At 50.0% G+C, this 19,455-nt stretch overlaps 1 protein-coding gene and 1 non-coding gene across 2 annotated transcripts; one reads left to right on the forward strand and one right to left on the reverse strand.

The window, feature by feature from the left end:
* Positions 1–17,293: 17,293 nt before the first annotated feature.
* Positions 17,294–17,400, reverse strand: LOC123860626 (U6 spliceosomal RNA). The gene has a single exon (XR_006794754.1). It is a non-coding gene; the product is annotated as a U6 spliceosomal RNA (small nuclear RNA).
* A 315-nt stretch (positions 17,401–17,715) lies between these two features.
* Positions 17,716–18,093, forward strand: LOC123860409 (large ribosomal subunit protein eL31-like). The gene has a single exon (XM_045899130.1). The coding sequence runs from the start codon at positions 17,716–17,718 to the stop codon at positions 18,091–18,093; it is 378 nt and encodes a 125-aa protein (XP_045755086.1).
* Positions 18,094–19,455: the final 1,362 nt, after the last annotated feature.

The following is a 19,455-nucleotide window of genomic DNA, read 5'->3' on the forward strand; positions in this document are numbered from 1 at the left end:
CCTTCCCAGGGCCCCTATGCACACCCAGAAAGGTCTCTAATGGATGAGAGTCTCCTGGTCCACGGTGGAGCAGAGTGTTGGGATAGCATTTTGGTTTTTTCCTCCTATTGCCCAGGTGTGTGGGAAGGGGCTGGTGTGTACCTCGAAGGGGGCTGGGGAACACGCAGGCTGTTCACCAACAGATTCATGGCCTTGGGAGCAGATACACCTTCAGGGTCGAGATCAGAGACCCCTGATACATCAGTCTTCGTCTTTGGACTCCAAAATGACCTTGAATTTCAGTACTGAAGGCTCCTGACCTTGGATGTGAGCACTGGCCAGGGCTCACGGCAGAGCAGCCTTGTCTGAGCTTGCGTCCTCTGAAGCCTATCCTCTTGAGACTGGCTGTTTAGCACTTGTTAATGGATCTAATTTTTTAACATTGATCTTCTCATCTGGAATATTCTTGGGAGAAATAAAATAACCATCAAAGAACCTTAAATGAATTACACTCTCATCAAGAGAAGACTAACAACCCACTTGAAGCATGAACTACAAGGGAGATAAAGATCCGGTGTGCATGGAGACCGGAAGGGCAGGGAGAGGGACCCCGGGTGCCGTGGAACTCACCCCAGCCTGGGTCAGCTTCTCTGCGGGGTGAAGCAGCCTGTTCCTGCTCCTGTTACCACCCCAGCTTGGGGCACCACAGGGGAAGGGGGCATCTGAGTCATTCCACCCTCTCAGAGGGTGACGTCTTTGCCTTGGAGAAGCAGGGAGGGGTTCCACTCTTCCCTCACCCTTCCTGCCCCAACCTCCCCTCTACCTCTTATTTCATGGGCCCCATCAAGCTGGGGAATGAGCCTGGAGATACTTGGGGAGACTTTCCTACAGGGAAGGGATGGCCAGAGACAGGCAGCCAAGGGATCCTGGGGAGCAGGCAGGGTTTCTGGAAAGACGGTGGTGCCTGACTGAACCGGCAGGTTGTAGAGCGAGAAATGGATTAGGATGGCTTTAACTAGTAACAAGGGCCCAGGGCTCCCCAAACAGTGGGCTGCACAGTGACTTCCAGAGCCAGGCAGTGGCCCAACAAGAGCTGCTCCCATGCTTCCTGCTCCGGGGGAAGAGTTGGCACAGAGGCCTGAGCCTGGACCAGAGAGAGAAGACAGAGCCTCATTTATGGAGCTTCTCCCAGGAATTGATGCATTGGATCCACGATCCCCCCCTGAACTTAATCTCACTTCAGGGAAAGTAGGTGCGACTGTGCGGGTTTTCAGAGAAGGCTGGGGAGGGGGACTGCAGAATGAGTGTCAGGGGAAGGAAGGACTGGGAGGGGAAGCAGGGACTCCGGAGCTTCTGAGACTTGGTGCACCTGCCCTGGGGGTCTCGTGCAGGTGCACTTCTGATGCAGGAGGGCTGGGGTGGCGGAGGCTGACAGCAATATCGTGTCCATGCACATATTTATCCAAGTGTATTGAGGTCCAACTATGAGCTGAGCACCAGGGAGACACGGTCTCTGCTCTTGCCAAGCTCAGAGGCAAATGAACATATAAATAAATTTTCTAGTTTATGAAGGGGAAAACTGAGTTCCAAAGGAAGTAAGTATTTATTACTTAGAGGAGAGGGAACTACGATTCTGAGAAGTTGGGTTAATTGACTTGAGCCTCCCATCTAGGAAGGAAGTGCAACGTGAGACGAAAAGTAAAGCATCCTGTCCTGGGTTTGTATACCTGACGCTGGGCTCTGCTGTCAGGGAAGCAGCCGTGTCCCCTTCTGCCCACCCCCTGCTGCTCTCACAAGAGTGTTTAGGTGAAATAAGGTCCTCCCTGTCCTTGTTCCCTGATCTCTTCACTGAGGGTGGGGCGGGACAGCCAGGCTGGGCACAGTTCTGAGGCTGACTTCAGGGGTGGGGTCACAAAGCCAGGGGCCAGGGGCCAATTCTATCCAGAGATCCAGAGTGAGGCATGCTGCTTGGGCTGGAGGATTATTCCCTGGTATAGTCAGGAGGAAACAGGCCTGAGCACTGGGGACACTAACTCTGTGAGCAAGGCAGAGGGGCTGGAGACGGACCATCCAAGGGAAACAGGACCCAGCTTGGGCCCCGCAGCTCCAGGTAACATCCAGGGGGGGCCTTCCAAGAGACGCCCCAGAGCCTGGCATCATCCCCTCCTGCTCACCGTTGTGGGCCCAGCAGTGCCCAGACGGGGCGGCAGGTGGCTGCATGGCAAGGGTTACCTTGCCCCTGTGTCACCATGCCCCATGTCCCCATGTCCTAGAGCTGTTCCTGCCATCCTCTAGCCTCTGGGCAGAGCCTTAAGCCCACTGACAGGCACCACCTCCTGGTTACCAGGATTTCAGGCAAAGAGTTTTCTATACGATTTCCCTATAACGAAAGCATAAAACCCTCCCATCCATACTGGCCAGGAGGTTCTGCGAAGGTTTTAGGGAGGAGGTGAGCCCTGAATCCACCGTTGATTTTAGGCTTAGGGAAGAAAATGGGGTAGGTGTTCCAGACCTGGGTCTGTCATGTGCAAGGTCTGTGCAAAAGGCAACGAGGAGACCACCAACCTGTAGGTCTCTGAAGACCAGGCTGTGGGGTGGCTTTTGAGGCAGAGGTGAAATCCCAGCCTAAGTGAACTGTTTGAAAAGCCTCCCAGCTTAGGGACCAGGAGGAAGAGAAATCAGCCTACACGGAGCACCTTCTCTGTCGCACATATTTGTCCTCAACTGGCTTCTTTCAGCTCAGGGGTCGGCCCCGTGACCTAGGCTTCAAGTGATCCATGTGACACATTCGTCTGGCCCCAGTAACTGGCCCAGGGATGGGACCCCACCAGAGCCACTAAGATGCAATGAGACCTTCCTTAAAGCTTCCAAGAAAGAACTCTGGCCATCCTTTGCCACTACGCTTGAACCTAGAAGCTCGTCATCTAGAGTTGTTGCCAACACATCATGTGGAGCTTGAGTGTGAGCGGAAGAGAAACAGGGAAAACCCCAGCCAGGGGAACATTACTGGGGACCCCTTTTCTTATGAGCAGTGAATTCCTTTTTTTTGCTTAATGTTGTTTGGACTGAGTTTTCTGCCATGCGAACTAGAACAGACTCGTAACTGTTGCCCAGATCCATGCAAGGAACTCAAATAGAAAGGCTGAGGATAAGGAGACCCAGCATTTCTTCGCTCACTTTCTTCCTTCTCTCTGCTAGCTGTGACCCACCATAGCCACCCCAAAATAGTAGCCTCTCCCCCGGGACGGCGCGATCTGCCAGGATGGATTTACAGCTGATTGATTTTGCATCTTCATCCTAAACTGAAGTTCTCAAGGAGAGAATCCGATTTGCCCAGCCTGGGTGAGGTGTCCACTCCAATCCTGTTAATTAACTGTAGGGGCTGGGAGGGCAGCTGACAGGCTTTAGGGCTGAGCAAAGAGAGTTTTGCAGGAAAATGTAATTGGCATTTCTAAGCAAATGCGAATCACTGTCCCTATTTTCGAAAGGAGGGAATTAATGCCCAAAGAAGCAAAGTGACTTGCCCAAGGTCATAGAGCTGGTAGGTCACAAAATCCAGATTCATATTTTGTTCTGCTGGACTCCAGACTCCACGGTCTTTCCATACCCCTGGCCCCACAAGTTTTTCTTTGGAGTCCTTCCGTTTCCTCCTCCCATCTGCCCACTTCTGCGGGCAGGTAAGGGCAGAAAATAGGCGAGGGCCACCAAGGGTGGCTGTAGCTTCCCGCCAGAGGCAGGACGGGCAGTGGGCAGGCTCCAATCCCACACACAATTTTTCATGACCACTTTGCTTTGCTTTTTACCCAAACAGCTATATGAATGTATACATTTTTTGCCCGAGTCCAGCACCCACCGCTGAGATCTTCGTCTGAAGCCCCCCGACCTCCACAAACCAGTTTGGATCACAGCGAAGTCCATGATGGACACAAAGTCCAGAGCAGGGCAGCCTCCTGCAGATACAGTGCGGGGACCGGTGGTCACACAAGACCTCTCGGGAGCGGGGCTGGCCTCTCACACGTGTCTACGCAGCCCCGACCTCTGGTGCAGAGATGATCTCTGACATTCACTGACCAGATCAACGGGGTGATTCCAGGTGAAGAACAGGCAGGAAGAGTTTAGGGAGGGGACAGCCGCAGGGAGCGGTGTCTGGAGGTTACCGAAAACCACATCCCTGAAGACAGGGCAGTGGGGGGTGGGGACGGGTGTGGGTCCCCTTCAGGGTTCCCTAGGGTCAGGTGGGTGACCTTGGGGTGGTGACTTTACCTCTCAGATCCCCAGTTTCCCTGCCTGGAAGGCAGAGCTGGTGAGCCGCCCCCCATTACAGGGGTCACCAGGGTCCCAGGGGAGGGGACGCTCTCCGCAGGGCTGGTGCACAATAGGTGCTCAGGGGAGGAAGCAGCTGCGCCTTGAGCTGGGGGCACAGATGACGTGCTGAGCTGGGTGGGGGGTGATGTGGGGCCCGGCTTCCAGCCCTCACTGTCCCATGGCCACTGTATGAGGGGGCTCTGGGCACCCCGGGGCTGCAGGAGGGTGGGGCCACACGGGGGTGCACCTGGTGTGGAGCAGCAGGATCTGGATGAGGCTCTCCCCCCAGGTAGGGAGGAGGGCCCAGTCCCAGGGAATCGGGAACAAGACTCAGCATTTAGAGAGATGGGGGGGGGCAGGTGACAGGGGCCAGAAGGCTCATCCAAGCCTTCCAGCAGCAAAGCAGACAGAGCAGGGATGTCCCACCACGGGGGCTGGAGGGGGTAGATCCTGACTCGGGGTGAAGAAGGGCACCCACAAGATCTGAGAAAAGGAGCAGCACCTGAGCTCACACCTCCGCTCCCGCGTGGGGACCAGGGCAGCCTCCACTGCAGTGTGCCTCCGTTTCCCCTCTGTGTCCACAGCGGCAGGGCCTGTGGACAGAAGAGCTGAGAGAATCTGGAGCACAATGGGGGTGCCCACTGTAATGCAGACTCGGGGAGACAGCGAGGATTCTCTGGCAGGGCTGCTTGGGCTTGACTCTCTCCAGATTCCCAAAGGGAAGGAGAAAGTGCTGGGGGGACCGGGGAGGAAACTGGTCTAATCCTGGGGGATACCTTGATGGGGTAGAAGGAGCAACTGGATCGGAATGGGGATATTTGGGTTCTGAACCCGGCTCAGTCTCCAGACCACTGTGTGACCCGGGGCAAGTCCCTCAGCCTCTCTGGGCTTAGTCTGCACATCCGTAGAACAAGGTCATTTCTAAGACAGCTCCCACATTGAGCCTTGACTTTTGGGGTTCTGTGCGGTTGCCCTCTATGCCCCCGGCTTTAAATCTGACCAGTGACTTCCCAGCTCACACCTGCCTCTGCCAGGGGAAGGCAAGAGAGCCTCCAGGAAGCCACAGGGCTGACACAGCAGCCTTCACGGTCACTGCGTGAGGCCGGGCTGGGCGGGGACAGGGCTGCTCGGTTCATTAGAGTCTGGGGATCACGCGCCCTCGCCCTTGGAGATGCCATTATGGGGTGGTTTTGGCAGCTTCCTCTGTGGGAGGGAGGAGAATGGAGAGAAGGGACAGCGGGAGATGAATCTGACTCACACCCGGGGAGAGAAGCTGAGGCAGGAAAGTTTTGTGCTGGTCTCAGCCTGGAGACTTAGGTGCTGGAGGGGAGGCAACCATTAGGCTCTTTCATGTCCTGTGATGGGAACCTCAGTGTCACCTGGCTGGAGCTCGGATGGGACTTGCTGGGTTATACAAACAGGAAAGCTCAGAGATAGGGCAGCCTTCAGGAGCAGCTTGATTCAGGGGCTCAAATGATTCCACCAGGACCAGTTACTCCTTTCTTCATCTTTTAGCATCTCTCCCCTATGCAAGATCACTCTCAAATCCCCATCCTAGTGACCAGAAGTTTTCCAACCAAACTGGAGTCCAGTAGAGAAGAAAAAAATTCTCTCCCTCAAGGCTAATCAAAAGTTTTTGGTCATTGGACTAAGAGACTGCAGCCTCCATTCCTGCACCATCAGAAATCACAGGGGGTTGGAATGTGCAGATTGGCTTTAGGCGGATCGGCGTCCATCTCATGAGTGAGGTTCATCCCACCCAAACACAGGGCTGAGAGTGGGGAGGGTCCGGCTTTATCAGGAAGAGAATGAAAGCTAATGAGGCCACAGAAACCCAGATATGTCCTCTAATAAGTTAGAGGTGGACGGGAATAAAACAAAGCATATTAGCAGAAACTAAATAAAGGGGGGAAATGCAAATAGTTATGCATTATGGCAGATCTCATCTCGTTTTCCCAAGAATCCAGTAGTATTGGAGCTACTATTATTGTAGGTATAGAATCCCAGGCTTTTAGAGTTGAAAGGATCTTCAAAATCCTTGGTCCAACCCCCTTACTTTCACAGGCAAGGCATCAGAGAGCCAGAGGGCTTGAGTAACTGTCTCAAGGTCACATAGCCCAGGGAAGATGGTGGAGTAGGAAGCCCTCGAAATCTTTCTCTCCCACTAGACCAAAAAAAAAAAAAAAAAGTACTGGCAGAATCTGTCTGATGTAATGATTTTGGAAATCTGCTGTCCTTTAGAAGGCTCCCAACTTCCCCTAGAGGAAGTCTTGGCCAATAAGCTATAGTTAATTTTGCTTAATTTCAGCTCTTGGCTTGATAGTGGCTACCCAGCCCCCAGCCCCGGCCCCAGCCCCAGCCCCAGCCCCATGCAGCTTGTTGCTCCTAGAGCAACTTGCATGCAGCTTGTGGGAATGAGAGTGGCAATAGGACTGTCCTCCAAATATCCAGATCTGTGCCCTGATGGCTGACATATGTGCTTGTGACTGTGGGGGTACAGACACAGAGGTGAGAAGCTACTGTTGTGACTCCCACCACTAGTGGGGCAAGCCTCCCCTCCTCTGGCTGAAGGGACTTCAGGGGACCTAAAGGGCTGGTGCATTTGTCCCCCTTAACTTTTCTCTTTTCCTCTTTTTGGAGCCAGACATTCAAGGACAAGGACATTCTGAAGCAATGCATGTACAGAGGAATTCAGAAAGTTACTGTCCATGCCCAGGAGAAGGCACAGGCTCAGGCAAAGCCTGAGAAGACCTTAAGTTTATACCTCAGGCTGATCCCTGGCACAGAGACAGTCTGTAAAAATCCAACAAACAAAAAAACCCCAGCAAACCTTGGAGAAGGGGGAGGAAGACTCTAATTTCTGAAGTTACCATAGTTTAAGATTCAGATGTTTAGTTTTCAACAGCAACAGAAACACAAAGCACGCCAAGGAGCCAAAAATGATGGTCCATTCAAAGGAAAAAAATAAACAAAAGCTGTTCTTGAGAAAGACCAGATGGCAGATTTAGTAGACAATGACCTTTAAATGACTATCTGAGAGATGGGTGAAGAATTACAGGCAGGTGGGTAGAAACTCAAGAAGATGATATGTGAATAACATGGAAATATCAATAAAGAAATAGAAAACATAAAAATACATCAATAAGAAATTCTAGAGCTGAAAAGCATAACGTCGCTGAAATGAAAAAAAAAATCACTGGAGGGATTATGAAGCAAATTTGAGCAGGCAGAAGAATCAGTGAATTTAAAGATAAGACCATGGGAATTAATGGGTGTGAGGAACAGAAGGAAAGAGATTTTTAAAGAGGTGAACACAGCCCAGTGGACCTGAGGGACACCAGCAAGAGAACCAACATACATATTATGCGAGCACTGTAACTTTGGTTTGTTAACTCCATCTTTTGTTTTGTATGTGATGTAAGAGACTAATGCGTTCAAGAAGTATTAGTCTGTGTTTTTGGACACACAATGAACAAAGATGTATTTTTGTGACATCAGTAATTGGAAGGGGGTGGGGATGGAGCTGTACAGTCCAGGGTTTTTGTATATTATTGAAGCTACGCTGGTACACATTCCAATGAGAGTGTTACAACTTTAGGATGTTAGCTGTGGTCCCCATGGTAACCACGAACAAAATAGCTACAGCATATACACAAAAGGAAATGAGAAGAAACCAAACACTTCACTACAAAAAATCATCTATGCACAGAAGAAGACAGCAACACAGGAACTGAGGAGCAATGAGGCTATCAGGCATATAAAATATAAATAACAAAATTAGTGATAAGGATTAAGTCCCTCCTTATCACTAATTGCATTAAATATAGATGGATTAAACTCTCCACTCAAAAGACAGAGACTGGCAGAATGGATAAAAACACATGATCCAACTATATGCTGTCTACAAGAGACTCACTTTTTTTTTTTTTAAGATTTTTATTTATTTATTTGACAGAGAGAGACACAGTAGAGAAGGAGCACAAGCAGGGGGAGTGGGAGAGGGAGAAGCAGGCTTCCCACTGGGCAGGGAGCCTGATGTGGGGCTCGATCCCAGGATCCCGGGACCATGACCTGAGCTGAAGGCAGACACCCAACGACTGAGCCACCCAGGCGCCCCAAGAGATTCACTTTGGACACAGATAGGTTGAAAGTGAAAAGATGGACAAAGATATTCAGTGCAAATAGCAAACCAAAAGATAGCATGGATGGCTATAATATCAGACTTGAACTCAGAATAGATTTTAAATCAAGGTCACATAGCTCATTAGTGGGAGACTTAGGTGTTTCTAGAGAGAACTTGTTCCAGTGGGCATCCACCTGCTCAGAGCCACTTCTGATTTATAAATTAGAGAGAATTCTCTGCAAGAGGAGCCTCATTGTCATTCAAACCAGGCAGACCAGCCAGCATGGTCCACAGTCCATCTTGTCCTCAGCAAGCAGTAAAGGGGCCCTCTCATTACCTCCTTGGCCCCTTCCATCCTTCCTCATGAGTGGACAGATGATGTCTCCATAGATGCGTCCCACTGGGCCCTGCTGGAGACCTCTCCCAGGGGATCCTGGGGTTCTTCACACTCCCGACTGATAGCTGACCCCTAACTCTGCCACCTGGCCTGCCTCGCTGCTGGTCTGAAAACAGCAACGTTAACTCCAAGAGTATGAGAGAGGATGAGGCCATTCGTGGACATCCAGCCCAAACCCTGCATGTTACAGGGGAGGACACTGAGGCCCAGGAGAGGAGGAGCATTCCAAGTCAGGCGGAGCGATGCAGTGGAAGGGCTCCCAGCTCCCAGTGGAATGCTCTCCCACCACACCCCTGGTCTCACTGCCTGCAGCAGCCCTGAGCTGTGGGCCTCGTGGCCCCGGGTGGGACCATTGACCATCCTGAAGTCAACACTTACACACTGATGACCCCTCTCCCCTGACAGGGTCGCCCTTTGCAGCAAGGTGCATCCATCCACTGTCCTACTGAAACACGAGACAGCGGAGGGCCAGACAGCAGCCAGGGGAGAGGGGGTTTGTCCAAGGTCAGCTGCTGCTGGGTCAGAGATAGGACCGCTTCCCAGGACAGAAGCCTTCAGAGTTTGTGGCATGATCTCGTCCTTTCCTGCGAGGCTGGCGTCCTGGGAGTGCTGCCCTGGTTACCGATGGGGGAGGGAGGCTCAGAGAGGCCCCGCCCCTGGACCCCTCGAAGCTGGCCAGCGGTGAAGAGGGAGGGGGCCTGGTTTCCTGGAGGTCAGTCTGCTGCCCTGTCACCCCACAGTGCCACTCGGGCACACGAGGAATGTTATTCCGCAGAGTAAGGGGAGCCTGGCCAACAGGTGTAAACAAATCAGGTTTGCTTCCTAATGAGGCGGGGACCGGGGAAGGCCCAGCGGCTGCAAGATGCCCCGGGGCCGGCCTCCTCCTCTGTTCCCCCTGAGTGTCCTCAGTGTGTGCGATTGCCCCTGAGGTCCCAGCGCGGCTGCGCCCCCTGGGCCGCAGGGTCCCTCTCAGGACAGGCGATGCGGGGTCCACAGCGAGCCCCGCTGATGCCCCATCTCAGGGTCCCGAGCCGTGTCACAGGACTAACTGTTGGGGGCAGGTGTAAGGCTTTTAAGCTGGGAAATTGTCGTCCATGAACAAAATTGGGGTTCTGTCAGTGAGGAAGAAGAGGAGGGTGACTGTCAGTGGGCGGCCCGCTGTCTCTGTCAGGACACTGACAACCTCATTTTCCTCTCTGTCACCTCCTTGCACCTGCAGGGCTCGGATGCTGTGGTCGGGCAGGGAGAGGCCGACCCCTCGCCGGGGCCCCATGCGAGTGGTTTGCGGGCCGGCCAGAATCCCGACTCCCTGCCCCAGGGTGCCCCACAGCTCCCCAGCTCTGTGCCGCTGCCCCCCGCTTGCCAGCTCTCTCTGCCCCCTGTCCAGTTCTCCACCTCTTCAGCCCCCGGACCAGCCAGGCGGGCACGTTGCCACAGCCCGGAGATGAACAGCTCACCACGTTCGGTCCCGACACACTTTCAGGCTGAACCACCTGCAGCAAGTCAGCTACCGGAAGTCCAAACCCAAACCAATCCCCCGTGTGACCCGCCCTCTCCTCTTGTCCTGGTCCTGCCGGTGGGATGTTCCCCGGGGTCACCTTAGCAGATGAGGTTGAAGCACCATCTGTCAAAATTCAAAATGCACGTACCCTTTGTCCCAGCAAGTTCACTTCTGGGAGTCGGTCATTCTGAAATACTCAGGGGTGTGTATTCATGTCTGCAAGGATGTCCACATTATTTGTAAAAACCTGATAGCAAAAATTTGAGATAAACTAATATTCAATCAATCTATGGATTGATTAATCGATCCAAAATGAGTGTGGTCCCTGTGCACTCAAGAAGTTATCCATCATGTATTTTTCAATAAAAAACACTTCATGAAAAATATGAATAACATGCTGCTACTTTACATAAAAATCGAATGTGCACCGTTAAACTCTCTTGAAGGATGAGCATTCATACTGGGGAACCCATGGGGAAATCCTTCATGGATCTGTGACCCTCTGACAACACGAACTATTTAAGGCCATTGGGCACAAAATTACTTCCCCTCTCAGCTGCTCAAGGGTGTCAACCAATGTCCTTTCCTCTCCCCTGCAGCCTGAATTTTGCCTCTCCATGGGAGCATTCGTGCCAATGTCCAACATTGCAGATGTCTCCAATCTCAAAACAGTGAACTCAGAAAAAAACTAACCCCCTTGTGCTACTTAAGCTTCCTTTTATAGTAAAATGCCTCAAGAGCCACCATCTTTGCCATCTCTAATTTCTCTCTCTCAACCCAGACTTCACTGCCTCGCATCCATACAGCTGCTCTTGTCCAGCTCACCAGTGACCTCCGTACTGGGCTAAGGGGCCACTCCCAATGACACCTGACCCATGGGCATTTGGCATACTTGCTGCCTTCTCTCTGAAACCCTGTCCTGGCTTTCCTTCTCCCTCCCTGACTGCTCTTCAGTCTTCTTTGTTGGTTCTTTCTTGGCCCCTCGACCCGTAGACTTCCTGCTGTCCCTGAGCTCCGCCCTTTGCCCTCTTCTCCTAATCCTCCCTCCTTTCCTTGGGGACCTCACCAGACTCCCCCCACCTCCACATGCCTTTGGTACGCTGATGGCCCCCAAATTGACCTCTGAGCCTGGCCTGTCCCTGAACACCAGGCTGGTGCATCCACCACTATTCAGCATGTCCTCTGGGTGTCCAGCAGCATCTCACAATTCACATGTCCCCAGCTGACATCCCGACCCCCGGCCTCTCCCTCCCTTGTCTCAGAGCAGGCCATGCCATCCATCCTCCCAGTGCTCAGGCTAGAAACCTTTGGTCAGGCTGGACCCCTCACGTCTTCTCGAACCCTGTGTCAAATCTGTTCCCAAACCTGCTGGCTCTCCTTCAGAAGAATTCCAGAACTTGACTGCTTCTCATCACCTCCACGGCCCGCTCCCCGGTGCCCCATCCCCGTCACATCCTGGATGATCACAGTAGCCCCTAGCTGCTCGCTCCACTTCCTCTCGCTTCCTGCAAGACTCTGTTCCTCCCGGTGATCTCATGTGTTCCTATTAGGTTTGTCAGATCATGTCCCTCCTCTGCTCAGAACCTTTCAGTGCTCTCACTAGAGAAAAATCTGGAGTTCTTACATTGAACTTCTCAGCCCTACATCTACAGAGGCCCCCACCCCCACCTCCTCACTGACCTCATGATCACTCTTCTCCTCTCTGCTCCCTCTGCTCCCACCACGTGGGCCTTCTTGCATTCCTTGAACCTGCCAAGTCTGCTCCTGCTTCTGGGACCTTGGGCTTGCTGTTCCTCTGCCTGGGGTCCCCCTCCCCAGACACTCCCAGGGTTCACACCTCTGTGCAGGATGACCAAACTATGGACAAACATGTCTGGTTCTTGTACAAAGTTCTGCAGACTCCTGAGAATCTTCCCCCGAAGACAGTCTACATCTTTGTCCAGAGTGAAGAGAAGACAGAGGGCAGCATGGTCCTTTCTAGAATTTTCTCTTAGATACTATGTTTGCCCCTTCAGAATGTTTTCACTAAAACATGGAACGTTTCTAACGGTGCCCTAAGTGAGGCGAGAAAGTGGTGACTGGTTGTTACCAATGGCCGCAAGTTCTGGCCTGAAGATGTCAGGAGAAGGATCAGAGTCCAACCCCCCAGAAGGGCCGCCATTATGCAGGCAGAGGTCCTGCTGAAGGGGAGCCCAGCCCCTAGCAACCATGAGATGCTCTGAGTCAATGCAGGGTGCCAGGCCAGTCAGAAACGTGGTTTCCCTGCCTTTCGGGAGGAGGACAGGAGCAGCGTGTGGTCCTGCGCTTCCCACGGAATGGGGACAGAGGAACCTGTCTCTGTGCATCTTCAAATTTCCTATTCATTGTGATTTAAAAAAAAAATCAAAGTCATATCTGAGGCTGAGCAGGGAGACATCCCTAATCTCGGCAGTTCCGTAATCTAAGCATACCCCCCAAATGTTAATAGTGAGTGTCTTAGATGAGAGGACATGGAGAGATAATCAGGGAGAAGCCTAACATTTTACATTTCTGTGCTGTTTGAGTTGTTGTTTTTTTTCCAGTGAGTATATGACTTTTGCAGTGTCGGTGTGTATTATTTATACATGTGTGCATATTTGTGTGGCTGTATTAATGTGTGTGCATATGCGTGTGTGCACACGTGCGTGCTTGTGTATGACTCAGCCTCGGGAGTGAGGGCTATTCACAGGAGAAAGGGGTTCCACAGTGTACAGAAGGATTTACCAGAGGCTCCTTTGAAGTGCTTTGCTCTCCTGGGGCCCACAGAAAAGGATTTTGATTTATCAACACTTGCCCTTCCCGGTCGAGGCAGCTCTTCAGCACGTGGTCAGTTCCTTTTTCAAGTTCTATCCCGTGGAACCAGCATCTCCCCGGGGTGCAGCCTGTGTGCGGAGCCCTGTGCCTGGCGCCGCGGGGCGAGGGAGGCGAAGGGCTGTGTTCAGGAGGAAATGGCACCGTCCTCTCTCACAGAGGAGGCTCTGGAAGAACTTCTCAGAGGCAGTTGCCGGGGTGATCAGCAAGACCCTCTGCATCGTCCATCAGTCCAGCCAGGAGCTCAGACACAAAGAGGGTCTCTGGTTTCCCGGGGTGACGGGGAAGCCAGAGCCTCTGCTGTAGTCAGAGCAGGTGGGGGTTACGGCGAAGGGGGGGCAGCCACTCCTCTTCTCTGTCACCAACACCACGACTGTGCAGGACCCACAGAAAGATCCCTGCGGCGTGCCGGGTGACCGTTTTTGAAACGATAAAAAGAAGTTAGCTGTAGCTTGCGAAAGCACATCTCAGTTACACCTAGAGAAGGGAGGGAAGGAGAGGGGTGACTTTCTGAGTTCTCAATACCCCAATCAGCCCTTTGTCTGCAGAACTCCTTCACTCCCCTGATGTATAACCTGCCTGTGTCTCTGCTATTGGACAACCTTGGGACAGGACTGTAGTTATATTGAATTTTTATTTTATTGTTTCTGCCTGAAATGAGTTTCCCTATTGATAAAACCTTTCTAAACAAGGATATATTTCTTTTGAAATGAGAAACTGAGGTGCGGGCGCACACACACGTAAGAGGACGAAGCTGGCTGTGCCTGCCTCATTGGGCTGTTGTGAGGATTACCTGGGACAATGCCCAGAGCACTGCGCCTGGCGCACGGGATCGGGATCGTAGCTGAGGGGTTGGGGGGGTGTTGCGCGTCAGGGGTCTGCCTGGGATTTTGCTGTACGACCTCCACGTCCTGGCTGACTCACCAGTAAAATCAGAACTGCGTGCTCTTCCCAGACTGAAAACAGGATTTTTTTTCGTTTCTGTAATCTGTGCCGTTGTGCCTCTGCTGGGCTGGCGAGCTTTGATGTTTAATAGCACAGAAGGGCGGGCGGATGGTTTAGGAGCACCCCGTTCCTTTCTCCAAGATTCAGTACCTTCCCTCCTTCATGCATCCAGGAAACATGATGCAGCCCTCCCTTTATTCCCATTCTACCAATGAAGAAATTGAGCCTTGCCATCTCTTCGGTTTGCAGCCTTCATCCCTCTCTGTGCATGCAGTGGACTCTCCCCTTGCCTTGAATGCAGTATCGAGAACCCAAGGATTTGCATGGGAAACCAAGATTCTCTGGTTTGGGGCAGTTGGAAACAATTGGCTTACTGGGATGGATCGATTTTTTTTCTGGATCATTGCCGGCCAATCAGTATTTGTGCCACCCACTGCCGTGCTCATCTCCCCGACCCCCCACCTCCCCGAACCACCGACAACCCCCCCACACCGCCACCTGCCTTAAGAAGTGGCAGAGCAGATCAATAATCTTGAAAAAAATCTAGATAAAAGTGTCTCAAGTAAACTGGAGGGGAGGAGATGTGCAGGCGGCTCTCGAGGAGTCCATAAATCGGAAGCTGATGAATTACCTGGGCAGGTGCCTCTGCTGCCTGCATCCTGGTTCAGGATGGGAGTGTCATTAATTAGTTCTCTGGCGCTGGTTATCTGGAGTGAGCTGCTCCATTTTTCTCATTTATTGCTACTAGATTTCAGGAAGGTGTTTGCTAAGTCCCTCCATCTTCTCCCTTATCTAAATATTAGGTATATTTGGAGAGGCCTGAGCGTACCCTGCAGTAAGGAGGACTCGGTCCCTGAACCGCTCGCTGGAGGGTTCTCCCCGTGGGTGTGACGAGGCGGTGGCAGGACAGCCAGTCATTCATAACCGTCATCCCCGTAACTGGTGCCCTAAATTCCCCTCCCTTCCCCTGCTCTGTGGATGGCGTGCCCAACTCAAGGCAGCGGGAGTAAGCTGCTATGAAGAATGATTCCTGCCTAGACCGGGGACAGGGAGGGAAAGGGGAGGCTGGCCAGCAGGGCCATCTCCCCATGTCCAGCTGTAACCTCCTCCTCACTACGTGTTCTGTTGCAGTCGGAGCCCCAGCAGGAACCCACCAGGCTCCAACCAGCGAAGCCACAGATGCTGCGGTGTTCTTTCTAATCAAATTGCCCCAGATCCCCTGGCCCTAGAGGGCCCAAAGTTACAAGTCAACATTAGATGGTTTTTCTCCCGGACATAGGCTTTTCTGAGCATTCACCTTTCCTGAATAACAGCCTAGTGCCTGGTTCTGAGCATTATTGAGAATCACACAACAAGACTCCACCTAATAGTGGCTTATGAAGACAGAATCGCATTATTCCCTCACACACCAGTTCTAGACTTGGCTACTGGGGTGGCCAGTCTTGGGGATCCAGTTTGCTCCCACCTTTTTTGTCATTCCTCATTTGTTGGCCTTATTAATTTTATGAAATATGGCTCAACTCACTGTCCACATCCCCTCCATTGGGAAGGGAGAATAAGAGTCATGCATGCAAGTATGGCCTTTCCCTCTAAGGACACAGCCTGGGACTGGCTCACAGGAATACTCACACGTCACTGGCAGGAACCAGTCCAGTGGTTGTTCCGTGCTGCAGGGGGAGCTGGAAAATGTAGTTTTTATTTTATGCAGTTGAACTTGAGGTTCTATAACTAAGGGAAGAAGTGGAGAATATGTGGGCGTGGGCTGGGATGGGGGTGGGTGAGAAATGGCTGGCCATACCAGGGATATGTGCAAGAGGAGTGTTTTGGGGAATTGGGGTGGGGCTGGCTGTGGGGAGGGGAAAGACTTGGGTTCCTTCTGTCTTTTCTAGCTTTCTGCCTTCCTGGGACCTTATTTCTCCTCCCTTGACCTTTCTCAACCTTGATCCTGGCATGTGGTTCTTTTCTTATTTTAATTTGGATCTTCTAAAGTATCTCCCAGATCATGGAGAAGCATGGAAGAGCCCTAGGATTCACCAGACCAAGTGCAACTACATAGAAGTTTAGAGAATTTAGTTGTTGGAACCTACTCTGTGCCAGACTCTCTGCCAAGTGCTGAGGATACAGCCCAGAGTAAAAACAGGTATGTACGGTCCCTCCCCTCCTGGAATGTGGGCTACAGCAGGAGAAAAATCACACAAATACACATCGAATTACAGCCATGATTTCCACTTCTGGCCAAGATGGAGTAATAGGGGCTGGATTTACCCTTCTACCTGAAACAAATAAAAAACTGAACAAAAATATACGAAACAGTGATTTCTCAGACTTTAGCCATCAAGCAAAGAAGACACAATGATTCCTGAAAGATAGGATTGAAAAGGCAAATCCCATGAATAGTTCATGTTTTATATCTTTAAAAAAAAAGTCTTCCTCTTTTGTTCTTGAAAGATATTCTTTTGAGCTTAGAATTTTAGTCTAAGAGGGTCTTCCCCCCCAGTGTTTTAAAACATTCCTCTACTGTTTCCTCACTTGAATTGTTTCTGAGGGGAAATATACTGTCATCCTTATTTTTGTTCCTCTGTGTAATGTGTCTTTCTTCTCCCTCTGGATAATTTCAAGGCTTTCTCTTTACCACTGGCTTTTAGCACTTTGATCATGATGCGACCTAACATAATTTTTTTCTATATCTTTTGTGCTTGTGATTTGTTGAGCTTCTTGGACCTGTGGGTTTATACTTTCCATCGAATTTGGAATATTTTTGGCTATTTTTTTTCAAATTTTTTTTTTTCTGTCCGAAGGAATAAATCACTAGCAGAATGACACCACAAGGAATGTTAAATGGCATTTGGGTGGAAGAGAAATGATACTGGATGGCTCTCATAAAGGAATAAAGATTGTTGGAAAGAGAAATTACACAGGCTAACATAAAATAGTTTCTGCTACTATTTACCTCTTTGTAAAAAATAATAGAACATTTAAAGACTAATGACAACAATGTAGTGTTGGGTTTATAACATATGGAGAAGTGGAATGTATGACCACCATAGCATGAGCCCTAGAAAGGAAAAATAGAAATATACTATTACGGAATTCTTTTTTGGGGAGGTGTAAATTGTAATTTTTTAATTGGAAAACAAATATACAGCTTGAAATGGATTCGAGGCAAATTGTGTCCTAAGCATATTTTCTTTAAGTGGCTTAAACAAATTTTTTAAAAAATATGGACCACTGCACAAATTTGCATGTCATCCTTGCATAGGGACCATGCTAATCTGCTCTGTATCATTCCACTTTTAGTGTATGTGCTGCCAAAGTGAGCACTGTTCTTACAGAATTCTTACATTAAATGTGCGTCATATAATACCATTTGAAGATACATGGTGATAAGTAAGGATGTATAGTATAAACCCTAAAGTGAGCACTAAAATACCAAGACAAAAAGCTATAGGTCTTAAGCCAACAAAAAAGATGAAATGGAATCAGAAAAATAATCAATTGTTCATAAAGAAGTCAGAAAAAGAAGATAAAGTGAACGAAGAACAAATGTGAAAAATAGAAAACAAAGAGCAAGCTTATGTGTAAGAAGCTAAGCAAATTAATAATCATGTTAAAACTTTCCAACCAGGACCCGGCAGAATGGCTCTTGAGAAGAAGGGTGGTGAGAAGAAGGGGTGTTCTGCCCTCAATGAGGTAGTGACCAAGGAATACACCTTCAACATTCACAAGTGCATCCATGGAGTGGGTTTCAGGAAGGGTGCCCCTCGGGCACTCAAAGAGATCTGGAAATTTACCATGAAAGATATGGGAACTCCAGATGTTTGCATTGACAGCAGGCTCAACAAAGCTGTCTGGGTCAAAAGAATAATGAATGTTGCATACCGTATCCGTGTACGGCTGTCCAGAAAATGTAACAAGGATGAAGACTCACCCAACAAGTTCTACACTTTGGTTACCTATGTACCTGTCACCATTTTCAAAAATCTACAGTTAATGTGGATGAGAACTAATCGCTGATTGTCAAATAAAGGTATAAAACTGCAAAAAAAAAAAATCATGTTAAATGTAAATCGTCTAAAAACCCACATTAAATGTGCAGGTAGTCAGATTAGATAAAAAAACAAGACTCAACTGTATGTTGCTCACAAGAAATTCACTTTAAATTTTGACACAAATAGGTTAAAAGGATAGAAAATGATGTATCATGATAACAATAATCAAGAAAATGATGGAGTGGCATGTTACTATTAGAGGAAACTTCAGAGAAAAGAATACCACCAGGGATGTTTCATAATGATAAAGGGGTCAATTTATCAAAAGAAAGCAAGAGAGCCCTAAACATTTATGCACCAAATGCAGAATTTCAAAATAAAGCAAAAGTGGATAGAACTGCAAAGAGAACTAGGCAAATCCACAGTCATAGGGGAATAGTTCCATATCATTCTCACAATAATAGAATAAGTGGACAGAAAGTAAATAGGAATATAAAAGATTTTTTTGAAAAAGTGTTTAAAGGTTTTATTTATTTATTCATGAGAGACAGAGAGAGAGAGAGAGAGGCAGAGGCAGGGGGAGAAGCAGGCTCCCTATCCTGTGAGCTGCCCTGCCCCCAACAGGTGTGGGAGCCAAGGCTGGGTGAAGTAGGTAGAGGCTCCCTGGCAGGGACTTATATGGGCTGCTGCGCTGAGCCTGAGGCCATTCACCAGCTGTGTGACCTTAATCAATGGAAACTTCAATTTCCTCATCTGCGAAACAAAGCTGATAATACTTCTCTGTGCATTTGCTATAAAAGATCAGTATTCTACAAATACACCAGGCAGGCAGCCTGGTATATAATAAGCACCTCGGAAATATGATTCAGCTGTCCCCTCCATCATCCCTTAATTCACCAGGGAATGAACAAACCACCACAGATCTGCTTAGATTTGTCCCTTGCTTGCTTGGATCATCAGCTCCTGAGAGACAGGAACAGGCCACGCCTCTCCTCGGGCCCTCAATCTCTGCATGGAGGAGAGCTGCCTGCTGATTGGCCATGTTAGAGGTGAGCACTGGGGGCTCTGAGTGCACAATGGGGGATATAACCCAGCCTGGGCATCACAAAAGGCTTCTTAGAGAAACTGATGTCTGAGCAGAGTCTTTGTTTTTTTAAGATTTATTTACTTGAAAGAGCAAGAGCTCCAGCTCATGAGTGTGTGTGTGTGTGGGGGGGGTGGCAGAGAGAGAGAATCTCAAGCAGACACTCCACTGAGTGCAGAGCCCGATCCCACAACCCTGAGATCATGACCTGAGCCAAAACCTGAGTCTGACACTTAACCGACTGAGCCACTCAGACACTCCTATCAGAGCGGGGTCTTAAAGGAAGTCAGGAAAAATCTGGAG

The sequence above is a fragment of the Mirounga angustirostris genome, unplaced genomic scaffold (assembly GCF_029215605.1).
Source record: "Mirounga angustirostris isolate CCGP_5_RB_7025 unplaced genomic scaffold, mMirAng1.0.hap1 SCAF_4, whole genome shotgun sequence".
Lineage (NCBI taxonomy): Eukaryota > Metazoa > Chordata > Mammalia > Carnivora > Phocidae > Mirounga > Mirounga angustirostris.

What these genes read in the sequence shown, in the direction of transcription:
- LOC123860409 (XM_045899130.1), top strand. Translation starts at nt 17,716, where the DNA reads ATGGCTCTTGAGAAGAAGGGTGGTGAGAAGAAGGGGTGTTCTGCCCTC.